This window comes from Peromyscus maniculatus, chromosome 1 (assembly GCF_049852395.1).
Source record: "Peromyscus maniculatus bairdii isolate BWxNUB_F1_BW_parent chromosome 1, HU_Pman_BW_mat_3.1, whole genome shotgun sequence".
NCBI lineage: Eukaryota > Metazoa > Chordata > Mammalia > Rodentia > Cricetidae > Peromyscus > Peromyscus maniculatus.
In genome coordinates this window covers 129,862,066-129,883,886 of record NC_134852.1, presented here as the reverse complement: position 1 = coordinate 129,883,886, position 21,821 = coordinate 129,862,066, and the positions used below count along the sequence as shown (strand labels likewise).

The window sequence follows — 21,821 nt, the reverse complement described above, 5'->3', positions numbered from 1 at the left end:
AGCCAGTCTAACGTAATTGATGAGTGCTAGGTTCAGTGAGAGAGCCTGTCTCAAAAACAAACAAGCGTACAAAAACCATGGAGAGGGCTGGAGAGATGTCCCAGTGTTTAACAATGCATACTGCTCTTCCAGAAGACCCAAGTTCAGTCCCTAGCATCCATGCCTGGCAGCTCACAACTGCTTATAAGTCTAGCTCCAAGGCACTCAACACCCTCTTCTGGCCTCTGTAGACACTGCACCTACCCTCGACTGTTTTGCCTGATTTTCCCAGAAAATCAAGGTCATCTTCTGGGGTGAGCCTCACTCCCAAGGTTCTGATCCAGTGATGTTGGATAGGATCTGAGGATTTACATTCTACCACATTTCTATGTGACATCTCTGCTGCTGTTGTGAGAACCATACTTCTTTCTTATTGTTATAGTTTGGACTTTAGAGACAAGGTCTAAAGGAGGGTGGAGGTGACCTTAGATCCATGATGTAGCTGAGACTAGCTTTGAATGTGTGGTCCTCTTTTCTCAGCTGCCTGTGTACTTGAATCGCAGGCATATTCTGCCACACCTAGTTGAGGACCACTCATCTGTGAACCATGCCTACTAGGCTCCATTGTATGCACATTGGAATAAATTCTCCCAGAGGCTCTAGGGGCTGGGGAGGTCCTCAGTGAAATGGAAAACCCCATAAGGCCCTAAGTTTGCGGAGATATCTCCTGTGCATGGAGGAGGGAAAAAAAAAGGCTAATAACAGCCCCCTTTTAGCCACACTTAGCTGAGCAATTCACAAATTATGATAACTATTTGCAGCAAGGTATTCTGAGAAATTCCATAAAGATTTGGAGCATGAGTGGGGCGCTCAAGGACTCAGTGGTCAATCCTGGGGCTGAATAAGCCCCATCGTACAGCCAGGTCTCCATATACATAGAATCTCAATCCTTAGAGGCAACTAATCAAGGATTTGAAGTATGTGGTTGTAAAAATTGTACCTGCTGGGAGGTGTTGGCACATGCCTTTAATCCCAGCACCCAGGAGGCAGAGGCAAGTGGGTCTCTGAGCTCTGAGTTTGAGGCCAGTCTGATCTGCAGAGGAAGTACCAAGACAGCCAGGGCTATACAGAGAAACCCTGTCTTTAAAAACCCAAATAAAGAAAAAAGCAAAAATTGCACCTGTATTGGGTATATACAATTATTGCTGTCCTGTTTTTTCCAATTAAAACAGCAGAGAAACTATTTAAATAGCAGTTTTAAATAGTCATTTTGCATTGTATTTGGTACCATACATAATCTATCAATTTAAAATATAAAGAAAGATATGTTTACGTTCTGTGCAAATCCTGTCCCATTTAATATAAGGAATATGAACATTTGAGGATTTGGGTATCTTCTAGGGTCTGGGGCCCAGTCTCCCATGGCCACTGAGGTAAAACTTGTAAACTTAAACTTGGTCCTGCAAATGTACCACTTCAGTCTGTCCGTAGCCTTCGTACAGTTCCAGCCCGGTTTGCACCTTCCACTGTTCCAGCACCTCTGGGTTGAGGGGCTCCCCTCCTGTCACGCAGTGCCGCAGCCTCTTGAATTGGTATCTGGGGAGACAGAGTTGCATGGTCTTTGGGGGATATTATTTCATCACAAGTTCAGATGCTCAAGCAACAGAAGAGCTGGGAGAAATGGATCTTAGAAACGTTCAGGACCTAAATATTTTCGGAATATCTCCCATATTGCTGGGTTCCTTCTATTTGTGTGGGGCACAAAGGTGGCGAACAGTAAGTTCCTGGAGAAACTCATATTTGGCAGGTGGGGAGCATAGAAGGGAAGGGAAAAGGGTGGATAAAAATGCTAATAATAATACACAGTATTATAATTATGAGATAAATGATATAGCACAGATTAGGTGGTGGCTGTGTGATAGTAGCTCTAGGAACACTTAGATTTCTCAATGGTCCTATTTCATAGAGCAGGGGAGCCTAGAGAGACTAAAGAAATTGTAAAAGCCTCCCCAGTAACAGAGCATCAAGTAGGACACTCTGGACTGTGAATCTACTCAGGCGGATTGCCCAAGCATGCCACACTGAATCCTTGTTACAGAGTCATAAGTGAAATTAACGGGGCTTAGGGAGGCCAAGTAGGCAAGTAGCAAAGACCAGCCTGCTTGACTTTTGATCTTTTGCTTTTAACTAGTGGCCTATTGAATCAGACAAGAAAACATGGGACAGTCTGACTCTCATACATAGTGGGGCCCCAAACAAGCAGGAGGCTACGTGGGCAAAATGTACCTTATGTCTTCAAGTAACCCCTATATAGCTTTGCCTTATGCTTGAAATGTGAGGCAAGATGTTCACATTGATAACCACAAGGAGGTAACTCTGACAAGAAAAGAAGGGACGCCTCTCCATGTCACAGTCTCTCACAGCACTCCTCCCTCGGGCATCTAGCCTTAGTCGGGAAGAAAGATGGCCAAGCCTACAAGACTGAAATACTCTCTTCTTTCTTTTTCCATGTGTTGTGTAACTGTTTCCTCCAAGATTGAAACATTGCACCCTGCAGGGAAGCTTCTTAAAACTCTAAGGAAACAACTCAAAAGAGCTTAGGAAGTCCCTGAAACTGACAAGGTCTGCTCCGCCCATCCCTGCCAGAGGAAGCAATAAAAGTTGAAAAGACTCGAACAAAGCTATCTGCAAAGAAGACTGAAACCAGACCAGCTGCCTGGAAGAAGCAGAAAACATCCCAGCTGCCTGCAAGAGGTTTAAACCAACGGAGTTACTTGGAAATGACACTCTCCAACCTGTTGAGCTGCCTTCAGGCTGTGCAGTGAGCTTTTGTGAGTTGTCATTGGTGCTGGAGTAGGCTTTGGTGATACTGCTATTTTTGAGTCATTTCTGTTCCTGTAGGTAACCCCTCACCCATACTCAAGTAACTGGAATAAAAGTCATTGGTTCACCAAGTTGGACTTTGGTGGTGTCTGTACTTTGGTTTGTTGTTAGCTGCCTATGTGGGGTGAGTAGATGTGGGTATTGTGTCTTTCCGGGAAAAGTTTTGTCATACAATACCATGTGCTAAATTTTAATTAGTTACATAGAAATACATTACAGCTCTACCTAACAGGCAGATGGTTTGGCTAAAACATTTATAACGCTGAAGTCATAAGTTTTATTAGCTTTTCTTTAAGGATGCAAAGGTATGCTTTTTGCCTGTCTTGCTTTGAAGTGAAGGGGCTCATTCTAAAGATTGTGTGTGTGTGTGTATGTGTATATATATATATATATATATATATATATATATATATATATATTCCTATAGGTGTGGGTGTATGTGTGTGTTCAGATGCCCATGTCTGTGTAGGTCAGAAGGCAACTTCAGGTGTGATTGCACAAGTATCATCACATTGGTTTTTTTTGTTTTGTTTTTTTTTTTTTTTGAAATAGGAACTCTCCCTGGCCTCAAATTCCTCAAGCAAGCTATTCTGGCTTGCCAGTGAGCCCCAGGAATCTGTTTGTCTTTGTCTTCCCAGTGTTAGATTACAAATGCTCACTACCACACCTGAATGTTCATGTGGTCCTGGGGATCAAACTCGGGTCCTCATGCTTGAGTGACAAGCAGCATGTGACTGATTGAACTATCTCCCCAGCCCGTCCCCTGGATCCTAAGCTGCCGTATGATTTTGTCCCCATAAGGTACCAATAACATCTTAGGACATTTTGATTGCCATGAATGAAGGAAAAGGGGAGCACGATGCTACTGGCCTCTGCTCAGTATCACGCAGTGCACAGAATAGCTCCAGACACAATGTTAACTGGTCCAGATGTCAATACTCTGAGATTCAGACTCCTGGGCCACCACAGGGAAGCTCTGCCATGTTGGATGGCAGCTTCTACTTGTGCTTCAGATGGAGAGTTCTGTCCAGTACCTCTTAAGGTCCTTTTGTACGAGCATCCGATACACAGTGGGAGCACTGCACAGGGTCGTGATGGGATAAGTGGTAAGCGTCTGGATGAAAGAAAGACAGACATGTCAGGAGTGGTCAGCTAGAGGCCGTGGCTAGAGATGACACTTTACAACCTTTCTTTTCCATTTCTGCCTACTAATCACACAGAATAAGAAAGTCAATATTCACCAGCTGTCATTAGTGACATGTTGGGGGTTTCTAGTTAATAGAAAGAGAAATGCGCCGGGCGGTGGTGGCGCACGCCTTTAATCCCAGCACTCGGGAGGCAGAGGCAGGCGGATCTCTGTGAGTTCGAGGCCAGCCTGGGCTACCAAGTGAGTTCCAGGAAAGGCGCAAAGCTACACAGAGAAACCCTGTCTCAAAAAACAACAACAAAAAAAAAAAAAAAAAGAAAGAGAAATGCACACATTGCATAAAAAGGACCACACTGTCAAATTCAACAGGTGAATTGCTGAGTTGGAGAACAATCCAAAATATGAACTGGTCTACTCGACTTCAGAACTTCACATGGTGAACTCACACCCATTTTTGCCTATGTGTCTGTGTTGCACTGAGCTAGTCTACCAGGACCTTTCCACACCACTCCTGTGAAGGACAGCCACCTTCAGAGAACACTGAGCAAGTGCAGAAACAGGCACTTTAGAGGGGCGTAAATTTTGCCGGGCTTACTGCACCTCTAGTTCCTTAGGCCGGCCCTGTAAGTCTAGTGAAACTATCATGCTTCAGAGGAGCCCCTAACGGAGGAACAGGCTCCACTGCATCATTCAATGTGTTCACGGTTGGTATTAAACATGCACATTCTGGACAATGTTGTCCTCGTGTGTGCAGGCCAGCTGCACTGTCATAATGTTGAGAATAACTCTTAATTCATAAAGTGGCCTTTTTCTCTGTGCACCTGCTTCAGAGGCTTTAACGTTTTGGTAAGTGCAATGTATACGTCTCAGAATGACACAAGTCCTCTAGAGATTTTCACAACTATATTATCTTTATAAAATTAAAAAATGCTTTTGTTTTGCAAAAGAAGTCTTGAAATTGTGGAGTAAACAGTTCTTTTTCAGGACACTTGTTAAACTTGATGCAGAGAACCCCCTTCCTTTACCTCACTGTATTTCTCTCAAGGCCTTCAATCTATCTTGTTAGACCAGGTAGTAAAAAAATAAATAAATAATCACAGATTGAACACAGCTTTTATTCACACACAGGTGTGATGCTTTATAAATGCTATGGATTTCATAAAGATTAACTGATTTTTTTTACTGTTGAATGTAATTGGCTTTAATCATGTTTTCATCAGGCCAAAGCTGTCAGATATTTTTATTAGTATATAAATTAGCTTTGTTTTTAATGAATTGTGAAATTACATATATATCAAAGAATTATTTTAAAATAAATTCTTTATGATTTATTGTCAGTAATGTTGGATTTGTATAGCAGGCGGGTTACATTCTTGGGTGAAAAAAGATCACAGTGGCAATGTTTAAAGAGCCCTGATTTATGGAGTATAATAATATACATATATATATACATATATATATATATATGTGTGTGTGTGTGTGTGTGTGTGTGTGTGTGTGTGTTGCATACAACCAAATCAAGGCAATTAGCATGTGAATATCTCCAAATATAATCACTTCTGTGTGTTGAGAATATCTTACCCTCTAGTTCTTTTGAGATGTGGTGTAGACTACAGTTAGCTTGCTGTGCTATTAGATATCTTAATGTAGCCTTGTCTGGTGGAAGATGTGCATATCTGGTTTGCAGGAGTATTGGGGTCTATGAATTACAATGGGGAACACAGGATGGGAAAAGAGATGGGATTGGAAAGGACTGCTGTAAGAGAAAGGCAAACTCCTGGGGTCAGCTATTGCCCTTTTTTCATTAGATCAGAAACAAAATATGTTTAAACTGGAGCCTTCTGTTATTTAGAAATATGTTCCTAAGCTGCCATGACTTATCCACACTTGTGAACCCTGACTGATTTGCAGCTGCAGCCTCTGAGGGTGTGGGTCCCCTCCACTCACAGCATTCCTAAGACAACTCCCTGAGAGTTTGCTTTAAAAAAAAAAAAACCATGATTTCCAGAACCTTGGGAAGCCCTAGAGTCTGAGGAATCCCTTCCTTATGATTTTGTGGGATCAAGACTTACATCTAGGAAGGTATCAGTGTCGAACTGGGCCATCCGGTGCACAAAGACACAGGCACCTTGAAGCCATGTAGAAAACACGCTACCAATAGCAGCCTTGACCCAGCCAGTGTCTGACATGTTCCACATGATATCTGAGGGTGTCAAGTCCAGCCAGTACCTACATACAGAGAAGCAGCAGAACAGAGCAAAAAGAAGCATAAAATTGGTAAGCAAACACCTGTGTTTCTGAGGAGTAGCCTTGCCCTGCACCACAGTGGAAGCAAGCCTCAGAGCACGTGCAGAGTTGTACAGCCCCTTCTCTTTAGAAGGATTTCCTGAATCTTACGTCATCCGGGAGTAGAATGGGGGCTGGGTTTGGTGTACTGGAGTATGGGTTTGTCCATCACTATAACAAATATTTAATGAGCAACTATTATGTAGAAGGCACTGTTATCATGAAGCACACAGACAGATCTCTACTTTTATTTTAGGGAAACAGAGTAGGAACAAACACACAATAATGTGAACTAAGTATGTAAATGTTATAGAAGAGGTAGATAAGATATTTGTTTTTAAAGTGCTGTGATAAAATCCTCTGACAGAAGGAGGAAGGGTTTAATTGTGCTCACAGTTCCAGGGTAGATTCCACCATGCTGGGGAAGTCCTGGCAGCGGGAGCCTGAGGGAGCTGATAACATGTTGTTGACAGTCAGAAAGCAGAGCCTGACAAACGACTGTGCTCAGCTCACTTTCAGTCCAGGACTCCAGCCCAGGAATGGTGACACCCACGGTGGGCAGGTCTTACCATCTCAGTGAACCTAATCAAGAGAGCAATCCCCTAAGCATATCAGAAGATAATCCTTGGATGTTCTAGATCTTATGGCTTGATGATTGAGATTGATCATTGAATGCTTTAAGTATAAAGAAAATGAAATAGAGCAATGTAACAGTTTTAGGTAGACTTATTTTTAAAGACCCTTCTGGGTAGGTAAATTCACCTGGCAATAAAGAGAGGATGGCAGACATGCTAGGAATCCAGCTCCAGTCCTAAATTCTTGCTTGATCAGTTAATTAGATGGCACTATTTACCTAGGGTGGACAGGGGCACTGAGTTCTATTAGAGATACCAGAATAGCCATTCAAAGAGAGGTGTCCCATGGACAGTTGGACACCCACACTGACAGCCTGGGAAACTGCATACAAAACAAAGAAGCGGGTGTGGTGGTGCACTCCTGCGACACCAAATTTGGGGGTGGGGAGACGAGGATTGCTGCAAATTTGAGGTCAGTGTAGGCTATATAAGGATTTACAGTCCAGAGCCAGCCACAGTGTGAGACCTAGCTGCAAACAAAACAAGAACAAAACCATAGTTTTTTTTTTTCTTCCTACCTTCCACAAAGGGTATACCCAATGCCAAGGCTGCTCTGTGAGTGCTGAGCCATCTTGGGGGAGCCTGTGGTCCCGCTGGTGAAGTAAATGGCCATTGGGTCTTGACTTCCTGTCTCCACACAGCTGTGCTCTTCAGAAGCCGATCTGCAGATGAACCCCAAGATAGAGGCTGAAGACAGACCAGTCAACTCTGCTATTGTTCTGCTCTCACTTCCCTCTTACCACAGGGGAGTCATGGACTAAACCTACCACAAAGCTTCCCTGAGCAGAAACTCCCAGGAAATCTTCCAGGGACTCTAAAGAACAGGGCAAAGATTCAACAGCGTAAGTCCTCGTTTGTAAGCTCATTTAATTGTAGGCCAAATAGACAGCCAAGGGATCTCGCACATATCAATAATGAAAGCACATATACTTTGTTTCAATGTCTTTCTAATTTATTAAAATAAAAATAAAAATAACACTGAATCTTTGTAAATTGATACCATTTCAAGAATTGGGGCTTAGAGAAAGACCTTTAGACTCAAAAGCCAAATACATTGAGACCAAACTTTAAAAAGTTTTTGTTGTTCAGAATTTTCAATATCTCTGACAGAACTAGCTAGTAGCTGACCAAATAGCCATCCTCTCCTTTCCCTGAACTAATAAAAGTCTGGTTTTGTTCAGGTACTAGGTAGCCAGGTGCTTCGGGGAAACTGCCTCCTCAGTTAGCCATAGTTAAGCAAGCCAACCAGGATCATTCTTTTCCTTTCCAGTGCCTGGTTTAGGAACGGGCCTGGGAGAGTTATAGCCAATAGGTGCAAAGCCCTACTTGCAGGAGACATTTGCTTGCTTTGAAAAAAGAGTCACGAGGGCTGGGAAGACGGCTCATGAGGACCAGAGTTTGAATCCCAGCACCCCTGTAAATGCCAGGCCAGTGTGGTGGCCCATCTGTGATTCCATGGCTTGGAAGGTGAAGACAGGAGCTTTAGATCAAGTTAGCTACCCAGAATAGTGACATTGATGGGCTCTGGGTTCAACAAGAGAGTGAGTAAGGTAATGAGAGAGTGTGTAAGGTGATGAGAGAGATTGAGGAAGACATCTGATGTCAGCCCCAGGCCTTTACATGCAAGCATGTACATGTGGACTCTCACATATATATGTGCCCATATGCATGGGAACACACACACACACACACACACACACACACACACACACACACACACACACACACCATGCATACATCTACATGAGAAAAAAAGAATAATGGAGACAGGATGCCACTCTCCATTTCCCATTCCATTCCTCCTGTCTCACAGCCCATGAATACTGTGCATGTATGGAATGTATACAATGTTTATGTCTGGAACTCTCTTAGTCATGCTGGCATCATACCAAAAATGGGACAATGAAAGACAGCTAAACTGGGATCCATGCTAGCCAATTAGGCAACCCTCAGTACTGTTCGGGTCATCAGTTGGATTACTAAGGTGGAAAGCATTCATCTTAGGTGATAGCAATCTGTGGAAGGCTGTGTAGACAGCTCTCCAGCCCCTCCCATCCCTGCACAAACACGCCATTCCTGCACTGAGGGATGGAGCAGAGGGCCTCCATCTTTAAATGTGGGTGAGACTTACGACTTAACCTGGTGCAAACAGTGTGCCAGGGATTCTGGGACTTCTTCAGCTTGCAAAGGTGTCACAGTTGTTTTTCCTGTCCTTGGAGACCAGAGGACCCAGCCCCAGATGATTTTCAGATTGTCTTGCTTGACAGAGGGGCCACGTGAATGGAACTCAGGTGCCTCTGCTGTCAGTCAGCACCAATAGCTTAGGAATAAACCTGTTCTCTTATATTCTGACCCCATCAAGCTGATATGACACAGAGACCAGCTGCCTTTGGTGAACCGTGTATGAACTTCTGACTCACAGCATATAAGCAAATAAAATGCTACTTTTGTTTTTATGTCAGTAAATATTGGATAGGCTGTTAGTCAGTGATGGATAACTGATACAATATTTCAGATTTTTCACACACACACACACACACACACACACACACACACACACACACACACACACACCTCACCATGTAGCCCCTAACTGGGCCTGGAACTCACTATATAGACCCGTTTGGCCTCAGACTCATACATATCTGCTTGCCTCTGCCTCCTGAGTGCTGGGATTAAAGTCATGCATCACCATGCCTGGCCTCATGCATTATATTTTTAATTTACCTTTTGGAAAAAATCCAAGTAAAAGGTTTCATTTCAATGAATTTCATTTTATATTATCATTTTGTTTTGAGGCATTGTCTACAGAGCCCAGGCTGGCTGAAAACTGTGCATTTGAAGATGATGTTAAATTTACTCCTGCCTCCACTTCTTGAGTGCTGACATTATACTCACGCACCACCCCACCCAGATTACAAGATATTGAAGAAGTTCAGGACTTCACCCATGTTAGCCAAACTCCATTATCTGGGTTACATATCTAGCCCTCAGCTAATTTTAATGATGAAGGACGCTATCAGAACTGTAGAGACCATTATGTAATAAGCATATTCAGGCCACAATGCCAAAAATAGTTTCACCAAGTATTGGGATAGTTTTGGTAACTCACTTTCTTCAAAATGGAAAAAGATAGTTGAATTTTTTCTTTCAGTACAAATATTGGGTGAAGTTGGATGTTGTGGGTTCCAGACTTGGGTGTTATGTTACTTTATCTAACATCCTAGGTTAGGGGACATCTCTTGTCTCTGCACATTTCTCAATGGAGTAAGGAAACCTACTAATACAAGGCTTTTATTATGTGTTTACTTTTTCTAGAAGCAGAGACATTAGTATCTCTGAGAGGCAGGCAGATGCGCAGGGGTGATGCTGAGGTCTGCTTTTCTCTCCCCTGAGTTCTGAGCTCTGGAGTTTCAGAGCTGACTCTTTCCTGGTAACTTTCAGATTTTTATCTTTATACCTGAGACTCACATGGTCTTCACCTGTTAGACATCTGGATATTCTTGGATCCCTGATCTGATTATGGCTAGTGGTTAACTTACTATCTTAAAAAAAATTGTATATGGCTGCTTTATCTACATGTAGGTCTGTGCACTACATGCATGTAGACCCATGGAAGCCAGAAGTGGGCATTGCAACTGAGCTTACAGATAGTTGTGAGCTGCCATGTGGGTGCTGGGAATCAAACCTGGGTCCTCTGAAAGAGTTGTCAGTGCTCTTAACTGCTGAGCCATCTCTCCAGCTCTCCTAAACCTGAACTTACTTTCTTATAGCAGTCTCTGCTGGTTCTCTTCCCTCTCTCCCTCCCTCCTTCCTCTTTCTCTTTCTTTCTTTCTTTTTCTTTCTTTCTTTCTTCCTTTCTTTCTTTCTTTCTTTCTTTCTTTCTTTCTTTCTTTCTTTCTTTCTTTCTTTCTTTCTTTCTTTCTTTCTTTCTTTCTCTTTCTTTCTTCCTTCCTTCCTTCCTTCCTTCTCTCTTTCTCTCTCTCTCTCTCTCTCTCTCTCTCTTTCTTTCCCTCCCTCCCTCCCTCCCTCCCTCCCTCCCTCCCTCCCTCCCTCCCTCCCTCCCTCTCTCTCTCTCTCTCTCTCTCTCTTTCTTTCTTTCTTTCTTTCTTTCTTTCTTTCTTTCTTTCTTTCTTTCTTTCTTTCTTTCTTTCCCTTCCTTCCTTCCTTCCTTCCTTCCTTCCTTCCTTCCTTCCTTCCTTCCTTCCTTCTCTCTCTCTCTCTCTCTCCCTCTCTCTCTCTCTCTCTCTCCCTCTCTCCCTCTCTCTCTTTCTTTTGGTAGTGCTTGCTGTGTTGCTTAAACTGTCTTCTAAGATCTCCATTCTTCTGCTTTGACCTCCTGAAGATACTCCACACCTGCTTTTAGTTTCCGATTTTGTAGTGTTGGGAATGGAGGCCTTGTCATTCTAGGCAAGCACTGTGCCACCGAGCTGCATTGCCAGTCTCATCTTCCTCCAAATGACAGTTCCCCAGTTACCCCATCTCCCCACACAAAGCCAATCAGACCCACATCTGCTCCCTTCATCCTCTGTGTGAACCCAGCCTTCCAGTACAATTGCAATTACTCCGCTATTTGTTCTTGGCATTATGCTGAGCATGTCTGTGGTAGTTTGAATGTGATTGGCTCCCATAAGCTCCTAGGGAGTGGCATTATTAGGAGGTGTGGTTTGTTGGAGTAGGTGTGGTCTTGTTGGAGGAAGTGTGTCACTGTGGGGGGCGGGCTTTGAGGTCTCATATGCTCAAGATAACTGCCCAATGTCACTGACCACTTCTTGTTGCCTGCAAGATGTAGGACTGTCAGTTACTTCTCCAGCACCATGTCTGCCTGTTTGCTGCCATGTCCCACCATGATGATAATAGACTGAATCTCTAAACTGTAAGCTGCCACCCCACTTAAATTTTTTTTTTAATAGGAGTTGCTGTGGTCATGGTGTCTCTTCACAGCAATGGAAACCCTAGCTAAGACAATGTCATATTACCTTATCCCATTTGTCTTTTCTGCAACCCCATACTGTCATTATCCTGATTTCATAGATTAAGAAATTTTATTTAACTTATCTGGATTCACAACTTACAAAAAAAAACGGACTGCATTTTTAAATTTTTTTTTACAAATTATCAGCCACTTAAATAAGTATAATGCTATTAATAAACATTTTTTCTTATTTTTTAAAAACTTAGGAGATGCTTTCTCGTAGCTTATTTTATCCTCAACTATCATTAGATGTTTGCAGTACAAATTATCCCCATTTTACATAGGAAGAAAACCGAGGTTAAGAAATCTGTTTGTTCAATTGATTATTAAATATTCTTTCAGCACCCAGCTATGTGTTGTTAGGTGTTGAAGATAAAGGTATCAACCAAATGTGTAGCAAAGTTTTGTCTTCCTTTGAGCATATAATTTAGGATAGGAGCTGTAATGTTTTCTGCAAAGGGCCAGATGGCGAACATTTTAGGCTCTGTATGTAATAAGGTCTCTATTGCAACTGCCCAAATTTGCTATCATTACATGAAAGCAGCCACAGACAATAAAACCAAATGAGCCCTCCTGTGTGCCAATAAAACTTTATTTACAAAGCCAAATGGTGGACCAGATAAAACTAAACCTATGAGAACAAAAGACTAGTCTGATCCCTCAGAGGGACCAGCGATGTGAAGAAACAGTGGTGTGAAGGGAAAAGAGCCTATGGCTCTCATCTAGCTGGTCAGGGGCAGCAACACTTAATGATAAAACATTTTAACTGAAACGGGACAAGAAGGAACAACTATGAAAAGGACTAGGAAAGAGCATCCCAGGCAGGAGAACAGCCAGTGCAAAGGCCCTGAGCTAGAGCATGGCCAAGGAATAAAAGGAAGACTGGTAATAGTTGTGACCCAGGAGCTGGTCAAAGGCCTTTGCACACTCATCACTGGCCACAGAGGAAACAGGAAAGTCAGGGCAGAGCTGTATTTCTTCCTTCTGCCAGTAAATCATTTAGTAAATGATTCTTTGGGGGGCTGGGGAGATCGTTCTGTGTTTAAGAGCACTTGTTATTGCAGAGGACCCAGGTTCAATTCCTGGCCCCACATGGCAGCTCACAACTATCTGTAACTCCAGAAGATCAAACGCCCTCTTCTGGCCTCTGTGGGCACTGCATGCATATGGTGCACAGACTTACTTGTAGACAAAACAACGTACACTTAAAAAAATTCTTTTTGGGGAAGGAACCTAGATCAACTCAGGATACTGCTGAGTCATTGGACAAGCAGATTCAGAGCTGTAGCTATGATTTGTGCTGTTGCTAGTGCCTCCCACCCCAAATACTCACGGAAGTAACTCCTGAAAGCTGAGCCATCCGTCCCAGCGGTGTGGAGACACCAAGAGTTTAGTCTTCAGGTTGGGACACTCTGACACGATGGAGTCCACCACAGGGGCCACTTCCTCACTGGCCACAATGCACTTGGCCTTGGATGCTTGCAGCCGGTAGAGGATGTCTTTTCTGGTCAATTGCGTCGTTCCTGGCATGAAGACAAGCCCTGAAACATAAAGCAATTCCTGAGCTAACAGCTCTGGAGTCTATGGGGGAAATGTGGGCTTTGCACCTGGGTAGGGAAGAACTTCAGCCCTCAGCCACCCGTGCCTTGGTTCCCTGGGACACTCCACAGGCCCCTGGCATGTGGGATCATTAGAGCTCTGGCTGTGGAGTCTGACAGGCCTTGGGTCTAGTCCTGGCCTTGCAACTTAGTCTCTCTGGCCTTCCCTTCTTTACCTGTAACATGGGGATAATGACAGCTTCTGGTTCATTATGATGGCCTAATCCTAAGAGCCATTTAATGTCATGTTTGATGTGATTATGCAACAGTTATGTAACATTTATTCCTCATGTTACATTTTATGACATATTTTCATGAACATTATCTTATTCAATCTTTTCAACCAAGGTGAGTGTTGCAAGATAATACATTGTGAATGAGAGGAGAAAATAATAGAAATTTCAAAGGTACTGAGACACTATAATTCTTATCATGTGCCATCTCCTCTTTGCAATTGTTTTATAATATACATACTACATCAGTGCAACAGAACAGAGTGAAAAACTATATGTAGATGCAAAAATGCCTGCTCATCATTTTTGATAGATTGCATAGACCCGGATGCTTAGAGATGACTTTTCAAAAACTTAAAAAGATATATTTATTTATCTATTATTTGAGTGTGTACATGCATGTGCATGTGTGTGTTTTGTATGGAGGTCAAATGATACCTTTGTGGACATGGTTCTTTCCTTCTCTTTTTAGGTCCTGGGAATTGGACTCCTGAAGCTAAGCTTGTGCAGTAAGCACCTTTACTAACCGAGCTATCTCAATAACCCATGGCAACTGTTCAAAGCAGCCCGGGGAAGGCACATTCAGACTTTGGTGATAGCTGGTGAGTGGCAAAACTAGCCTTCAAATCTCTGATGTAAAGGTCTGGTATCACCAAGATTTGCTTAGATGACTAGGGTAACAATTTATCCCACTTCATTCTACACTCTAGCCAGAGACAGGTTTTCAAAGCTCCTCACAAGTAGAACACATGGAGCAGGATTAGATGTAAGGCTGAGAGAAGGTGGTTTGACTCTCCAGAGTGACCCCGTGGGAAGACAATGGCATGCAGAACATGGCAGTAGCCACCACCTCACTGAGCGCATATCACATGCCAGTGGATGATAACTCACCCAAGGGTCACAAAGTCAGTCAGTGGCAAAGCCAATAAGACATTTCCATTATTCCCCAAACCGGTTCTGTATAGCTATGTATTCCTTGCTGTGTATTCTGAAATCAACGAAATAGGAAGGTGTGTGTGTGTGTGTGTGTGTGTGTGTGTGTGTGCTCGCGCGCGCGTGATTCTCATGCTATGGTGTGCATGTGGACAGAGGTCAACTTTCGTGAAGTCAGTGCTCTCCTTTCACCTTTAGGTAGGCCCCAGGGATTAGACTCGGGTTTCTGGGTTTGCACAGCAAGCACCTTTACCTGCAGAGCCGTCTTGCCATCCCAAGGCTATTTTACTGAATATTTTTCAACTGATTAAGCTTTTATTCTCCTAAGAAAGCACATTAGAGAATCTCAGAATGATCAGTCAACATAAAAATATAAAATGGTTTCTCTTACAAATCATTTGCTCTTACTGATTCACAAGTAGAGTCTCCTGGTGGATTTGTGAATCTGTTCAATGGCTAGTTTACCACCTTGGGAGTCAGGGCAGGTTCTGCTAATGGATTTCAGACAGCAAATATTTGCTGGACGGCAAGTATCTTAGGCTTTCTTGGGTATGCCTTGAAGCAAATCAAAACAGTTTGCCAGGTGGTTAGTGCAAGCAGTTTAAAAAATTCACATAAAGAATTTGACATCCTGGGGAGAAAGCAGGTCCGTAGTTGTTTTTTTTTTTTCATTTAATGAACTTTTTTTTTTAACATTAGCTTGTGTGTTTGTATTCATGGATTTCATAATTTAAATAAGTTATATCAAGTAGTATGAAGTGCATATTTTCTGACAGATAAAACCGCTCTTAATCTTCTTCCAACTATGGTTGTGTTCCCATTTGTGTCTCCTTTTTATATAGTGAATGCAAATATTTTATATGTCTGTTTTCATCTATTTTATTAGTATCTTAAATTCTAAGAAATTCTCCTGATTATATTAATATTGTTAGGTTATCATTAGAATAAATTGTCTTTTAAGTGCTACCCCATCAGGACCAGACATTCAAGCAGCAGTCAGCACCTCAACTAAACTTACATTTTAGTAGGCTATAAATTATTTAATCATTTTTATTCAAGTTGTCTCCATTTCTGTATGATTTTTTTTTGTTTTTTGAGACAGGGTTTCTCTGTGTAGCTTTGTGCCTTTCCTGGAACTCACTTGGTAGCCCAGGCTGGCCTCGAACTCACAAAGATCCACCTGCCTCTGCCTCCCGAGTGCTGGGATTAAAGGTGTGCGCCACCACTGCCCAGCCATTTCTGTATTATTTTTAATAGCATTGCACAAACATCTTTCTGTTCCCTGTAGTAGTCTGTACTTAGGCAATCTCATTTATTTTAGTTGGTGTCTGAAGATTGGTGGTGTTTTTTAGAGTGATTAGAGAATTCTTTAGGAGAGGACCCGGTGAGAATGTTAGACTCTGTTGACTGCAGGATTGATCTTGGTCTCAGTCAGCAGGCTTGCTGCAGAGCAAAGAATTCTATTTACCCCAACAAGGGGAACCTGCAGTCTGTGGCTTACTGACCCCGTTAGAAAGCACAAGATTTTACTTGGGGTGCATTATATTACTACTTTGGGGAAAATGTGTAATTGGATATGTCAATTCTTTGGACTGGATGTTTTTCCTACTTGCATCCAGAGTACTTTATAGTCTTACAAGTTTTTGCATCCCCAAATACTCGCTTTTCTTTTCCTGTGGCAGAGAATCCAGATACACATGCAGAAGAGAGAACTTTGGGCCATGGGCACAGCACTCTGCACTGTAAAGAAGGGCTGACATTCACATTTGCTTCTGTAGAGCTTTGTGTGTAACTCTGAATAGTGTAACTCTTGCCTTCATTTTTAACTTGTGTGTGGGGGTGTATAGGTGCGAGCCTGGAACTTTCTGTTTTGATGGATGTGGCTAGCTGGTGAGCCCTGGGGATGTGCCTGTCTCTGCCCCACAGTGCTGGCGTTATAGACACCTGTCTCTCTATGCCAAACTTTTATGTGGGAATTAAGATCCTCATGTTTGCACAAGCACTTTGCCTGCTGAGCTATCTCCCCAGATCCCTAATAGTGAAACTTTCAAGTGGTGTGACTTTCGGCAAATGCCTTAACAAATGGTTATCACAATAATACCAATTTCTTTCTTAAGGTTGTTATTATTACACCACGATTGCTCTTAATTTTAACTTTTCTCTGCTTTCTTTAAGGGTAGCTTTAGTCAAAGCTGGAATCTCAGAAAATTCTCAAGTTTTGGTCTCTGTGTTTTACAACTGTGACATTTGTGATACTGACCTGTTCTCATGCAAGCCACATTGATGAGCCACCATTCAGGGATGCGGGGCAGAATCACGGCCACCCGGTCTCCTCTTTGCAGGCCGCAGGGCTTGGTGAGCACGTTAGCAGCCTTCCGGGACAAGGAACCCAGTTCTTGGAAGCTCCATTTCACTTCGTCTCCTTGGCCGTTCACCCACCACAAGGCGGGGTTGGCCGGCCTCTCTCCAGACTGGCCAGGACACATGGGAAGGAGAAAGTAACATGCCATGGTTTGGAGATGTCACCCAAAGACACACGTGTTAAAAGGTATGGTCCCTAAAGACCCCGATGTTAAAAAGGGTGCTCCCTGTCCTGTGGCTCTAGAGCTTAGTGGTAGGAAGAGAATAATCAAACCCCAGGCCCTCCCCCCTCCCACCTCAGCTGCCCTGGAGTGAGCAGCCTTCCTCCCCAGGCACTTTCCCTGTGACCCCCCAAGGCTGCCACAGGGCTAACTGAGCATACGTTGAAATCTCTGCACTCATGAACCAAAAGAAATCTCTCTTCACTTTCGCTTGCGCATCTTAGGTATTTTGTCACAGTAATGGAAAGCTGCCAGACCCAGCGGGCAGATCAGGATACCTGCCACCACTCCTTTTCCACACCTGCTCCCCAGTGTGCCTGCAGAAGACACTCTTCGGCAGTTCAACCGTCTTGGAAACACACCCCTTCAGGGGGCTTGCCCTTTTTCAACAGGGAAGGAGCATGTTTCCAAGGTTGAGTTAATCTGACCCCATCTCCCTGGACTTTGAGTTGTCCGAGAGGAACAAAAAGATAGACACTGGTCGGAATGAAGCGTGTATACAGGCTCTTGGTACTGGTAAGTCCCCATGGAGCCATCCTCATTCCTGCCCTTGCTGAGACAAAGAATCCATTTGAGCCTGACAGGTGAGAACTTGACACAGTCAGAGGACATGGCAGACAGAGCAACAGGATCAGTGGAGACCTACTGCTGTCTCGTACCTTCTCCTTTTGGGACCACTGGTCCAGCACATCTGCAGCAAAGTTAAAGTTCTTGGGTAATGGCTTCTCACAACGATTTATGGCTTCAAAGTCAGCAAGCGTCAGAGACGTCCAGAGCTGGGGGCCTCTGTGGAAGTGCCGACCGGCCGGCTTGGCAAGCCAGATAAATCTAAGTCTCTGATAGTGGAGGAGAGCCTTCATGATTGCCAGAGGACTTTACCTTCAGATAGGAGATGCCTGTGGGGACAGTGAGTGGGGAGTGTCAGCTGGGGATTGGGATGTAGATTCCTAAAGAATGCTCCATCCTCATATAGCTCCGTCACCACTAGACACTGATTGGTGTCACCCCTACTGAATGCTTCTTCATTCTGCCTGTGGCCAGTTTAGCCTTAAGAACCTGGACAACTGTAAATTTGTCAAACTCTCAATTTCTGCTCCTGTCTTCTCTCCAAAGAAACCACGAAGGGAATATTTGCAGTTTGGATCGGCTTCCAAGGTTGTCGCCCTGTTCCTCCCCGCCCCCATCAACCCACATTCTTACCATATCCGCTCACTCCTCTGCTTGAGTTTCTTCTCCCACTAAAATCATCCCATTCATTTTTCAAAACATCCACTTCCACCATGAAGAGACAGCCTGCCAGTCCCTCAATTCCAGCTAGCCTGCTCTCCTCTGCCCATCATCCTCCATCATGATTCATTGATTTCAGCTAGCCTGCTCTCCTCTGCCCATCATCCTCCATCATGATTCATTGATTTCAGCTAGCCTGCTCTCCTCTGCCCATCACCCTCCATCATGATTCATTGATTCCAGGTAGCCTGCTCTCCTCTGCCCATGATCCCTCCATCATGATTCACTGAAACTTTCACTGAAGCTCTGAACTGCATACTTTATGGCCATATGACTTTGGAAAAAAATTTATTTTCCCATATTTTGGTGTTCTCATTGATAGTAGGGGGGAGATACAATCCATTACTCCTTATTATGAATATTTAATAAGATAATGCATGTAAAATGTGTGACTTGTCAAAAAGGACTTTCAAGTTGTTAATTACTGCAGTTCGAGTAGTGTCATGACATAGTTTCACGGAATACTATTAGTATGTGAGTCAGGATACCTGGATTGTATTCCCAATTCCTTCGAACTAGCTTGTGATATCAGTTAAAATTACCCACCTTTTCTTCCATTTGTATTTTTCATCTAATTCTGTAGTTACTTCTCGCTTTGATCTTCTGTAACTCGCACTCTGGGTTACTCAGGTGACAGCAGTCTGCCATGTGCTGTCATTTCTATCCATGAGCCCTGGCTGTCTAACCTAGCTGCTCTGGATAGACACTATGTAGCTGTGTATTCCATTCTTAGCACCAGGGGTGACTTAGAGCCAGTGAAAAGAGCCGCTGTTCATGAAGCTCTTGCTCTAGAGAGGCCAGCCCCACCCCCCACCCCCCACCCCCCGCTGTTATTGCCCATGCGCAACAGAAGCTTGTGAGGTTGAAGCTGCTGTTGTTTCCACTTTGCAGGCAAAGACATGGAGGCTGATGCAAACTCTAGTAGCTTGCCCAAGATGGTCTTCCTCATGGTGGCAGAGCCGAGGCTAGGAGCTCCTGTTACCACAGGACCTTGTGGACAATGTCCTTTGTGTTTCCTTCTCAATAGGCATTCTTGTCTATGGTGAGCACCCCCACCCTTCTGCCTTTTAGCTCCAGAAAGTTAGTTTACATAGAGTGGAAAAATGCGCAGGTGCAAAGGGAAGCTGGGTCTGAAGTCTCGTGACACCGAACAACAGCACACAGGGCTCAGGGTGCTGCTCCCTCTTGTTGTGTTCACGCCCCTTTGCCCCAGAGTGACATCTGGACCCCTTGGAGCAAAAATGAAGTTTGTCCCAGCCCTTGAAGAGCTATGTCTGTTCGTCCTGTTGGCATTAAACTCTTGTGCCAATGTGGAAAGAGGGATCATGCACGGAAACATTATAATGAAGCTAATTAACTTATATAATTAACATGCATTGCTGATTATCAATATGATTTAAAAAAAGAGAAGAAACAACCACAAAAGAGAGAGTTTGTGCCTTCCCCGGGCAATTTTCTGGAAATGTAGTGGAGGTATCGCAGTAGAGAGGAGAGAAAAGGAGAGCGGGCCATGCTCACAATTTAACATGCTGCCAAGTGGAGCCGTCTTTCACTCTCCAACATGCATGCACACGTGGGCATGCATGTGCACACACACGACTACACATGTTCAAACATACGCATATATATCACACACACAGTTGCATCCACAATTTTATAACACACACACATACACACTCACAATTTTTTTCTCTGAATGACTTTTCCCAGTTCCTTAGCTTGTTCACTTCTCACTCTCATCAGTACAACACAGTAATGATAATCCTGTCTTTGCTGGCTAGGTGGAGGGCTTCTGTAAGTCCCTGCCTTCTGCCTGGTACACAGCTAAGACTGAAAGGTGCCGCATAAGAACAACCCAATGTCATGCAGGCATGGTGGCTCATGCTTTGATCCTAGCATTTGGCTAAGGCAGGAGGATTTTCATGAGTTTGAGACCAGCTGGAACTACATGAGACCCTGTCTCCACAAAACCAAAACCATAATAAAACAAAATATGAACCTCAACACCATTTATCCTGGAAGACTTTAGTGAAAGAAAAAAAAATCCACAAAGACAAAAGCTAAAGGATTGGAGTCACGGCCATTCCTCCCTGACTGTTCTAATGCTGCACCCTGCTCCACTGCCCAAAGCATCCTCACCATCACCTCCGTTCAGTCCCCCTGTTCTTGGTCTCAGTCTAATGAGCTGAACAGACTTTCAAGACACGGACACCCAAAACACTCTTCTGCCTACAAATAATATCAATCTTAAAGGAAAAAATTCTCATCTTCATTCCTTTCTCCAAAGTAAAGGGTAATGATTTTTCATGGAGCATTCTTATTTCTCATACCACCATGGAGAAATGTCCCATACCCCAACTAACGATTACATTAATATGCAAACAAATCTAAAACTGCATGTTGTAGGTAGATCTGAACTGACTGCTTCCTGGTGTCTTCTGCACTCTGAGCAGACATAAAGGCGTGAATACTGCAAATGTGCACATGATTGAGTCAGTTTCTCCGTTGACCTTGGGATACCTTTTGCTAATAACATTTCTTCGTTTGCATCGTTTTGGTCCATGTTTGATTTTGGGGTTGACTTTGGTACAGATGGCCCTTAAAAGAGAACACAGAACTCTGGAGAGTCACCATTTTTCTTTGAATGATGCCATTTCCTGACGTGGGATTCTGTGGGGAAGGGTATGGGATTCCAGGGTCAAATCTGAAGGCTGCCGAGTGTTTTAAATTCAAACAACACCTTTGGAGAAATTGGTACATAAACATGCTGTTAAAAATGTCTCCAGAAAAATCTCTGCGAAATTGAGAGAGTGGAACTAAATAAATTCTAAACCCTTTGTGGTCTCCAGAGTTTAAAAAAAAACACTTAATAGTGGGAAAAATTACCGAGCAACAGTTGGCCGCCACTCGGCTGACTACTTCTATGTTATATGGCGCTGAACTCTGAATTTTGCCTTTACTAAGTAGAAATATCAAAGATGGTTGTTCAGCCTTGGGTCTGTAGGGTCTATCATGGTACATAGCCTGCTTCCTTACTCCAGCTTGCTAGATAAAATCCCCTCCAGGTTGCCACACGCATCGACCTTACCAGCAAAGGCAGTGCTGATCCAGAAGGCCTCCCGTTCCTTCTCAAAGGCTGTTTCTGCCACGAAGTTGCTTCCTTCCTTCCCGCCTTCTCCTCTTTTGATGGTGTCTATGTCACTGTGGCCTCAAGCCTCTGGTGTACAGTTGGGAGGATCATAATCCCTTGGGAGGAGAGTTTTTGTTTCTCTGGACAACCTGT

General features: G+C 43.6%; 1 protein-coding gene across 2 annotated transcripts in view; it reads right to left on the bottom strand.

Annotated features, from left to right (window-relative positions):
* Nucleotides 1-21,821, bottom strand: part of Acsm4 (acyl-CoA synthetase medium chain family member 4) — a 26,397-nt gene extending 4,576 nt beyond the window's left edge. The window contains exons 1-8 of one of the 2 annotated variants that reach the window (XM_006985706.4): nt 21,627-21,821; nt 17,911-18,147; nt 16,930-17,140; nt 13,239-13,446; nt 7,449-7,592; nt 6,082-6,238; nt 3,897-3,976; nt 1,452-1,575 (exon numbers count right to left, since the gene is read on the bottom strand). In XM_006985706.4, the coding sequence (XP_006985768.1) occupies nt 1,452-1,575; nt 3,897-3,976; nt 6,082-6,238; nt 7,449-7,592; nt 13,239-13,446; nt 16,930-17,140; nt 17,911-18,111 (1,125 nt within the window). In that variant the 5' untranslated portion in view covers nt 18,112-18,147; nt 21,627-21,821. Of the gene's footprint in view, nt 1-1,451; nt 1,576-3,896; nt 3,977-6,081; nt 6,239-7,448; nt 7,593-13,238; nt 13,447-16,929; nt 17,141-17,910; nt 18,148-19,084; nt 19,258-21,626 lie in introns of those variants that run through there. The other variant, XM_042282605.2, reaches the window with a different exon arrangement.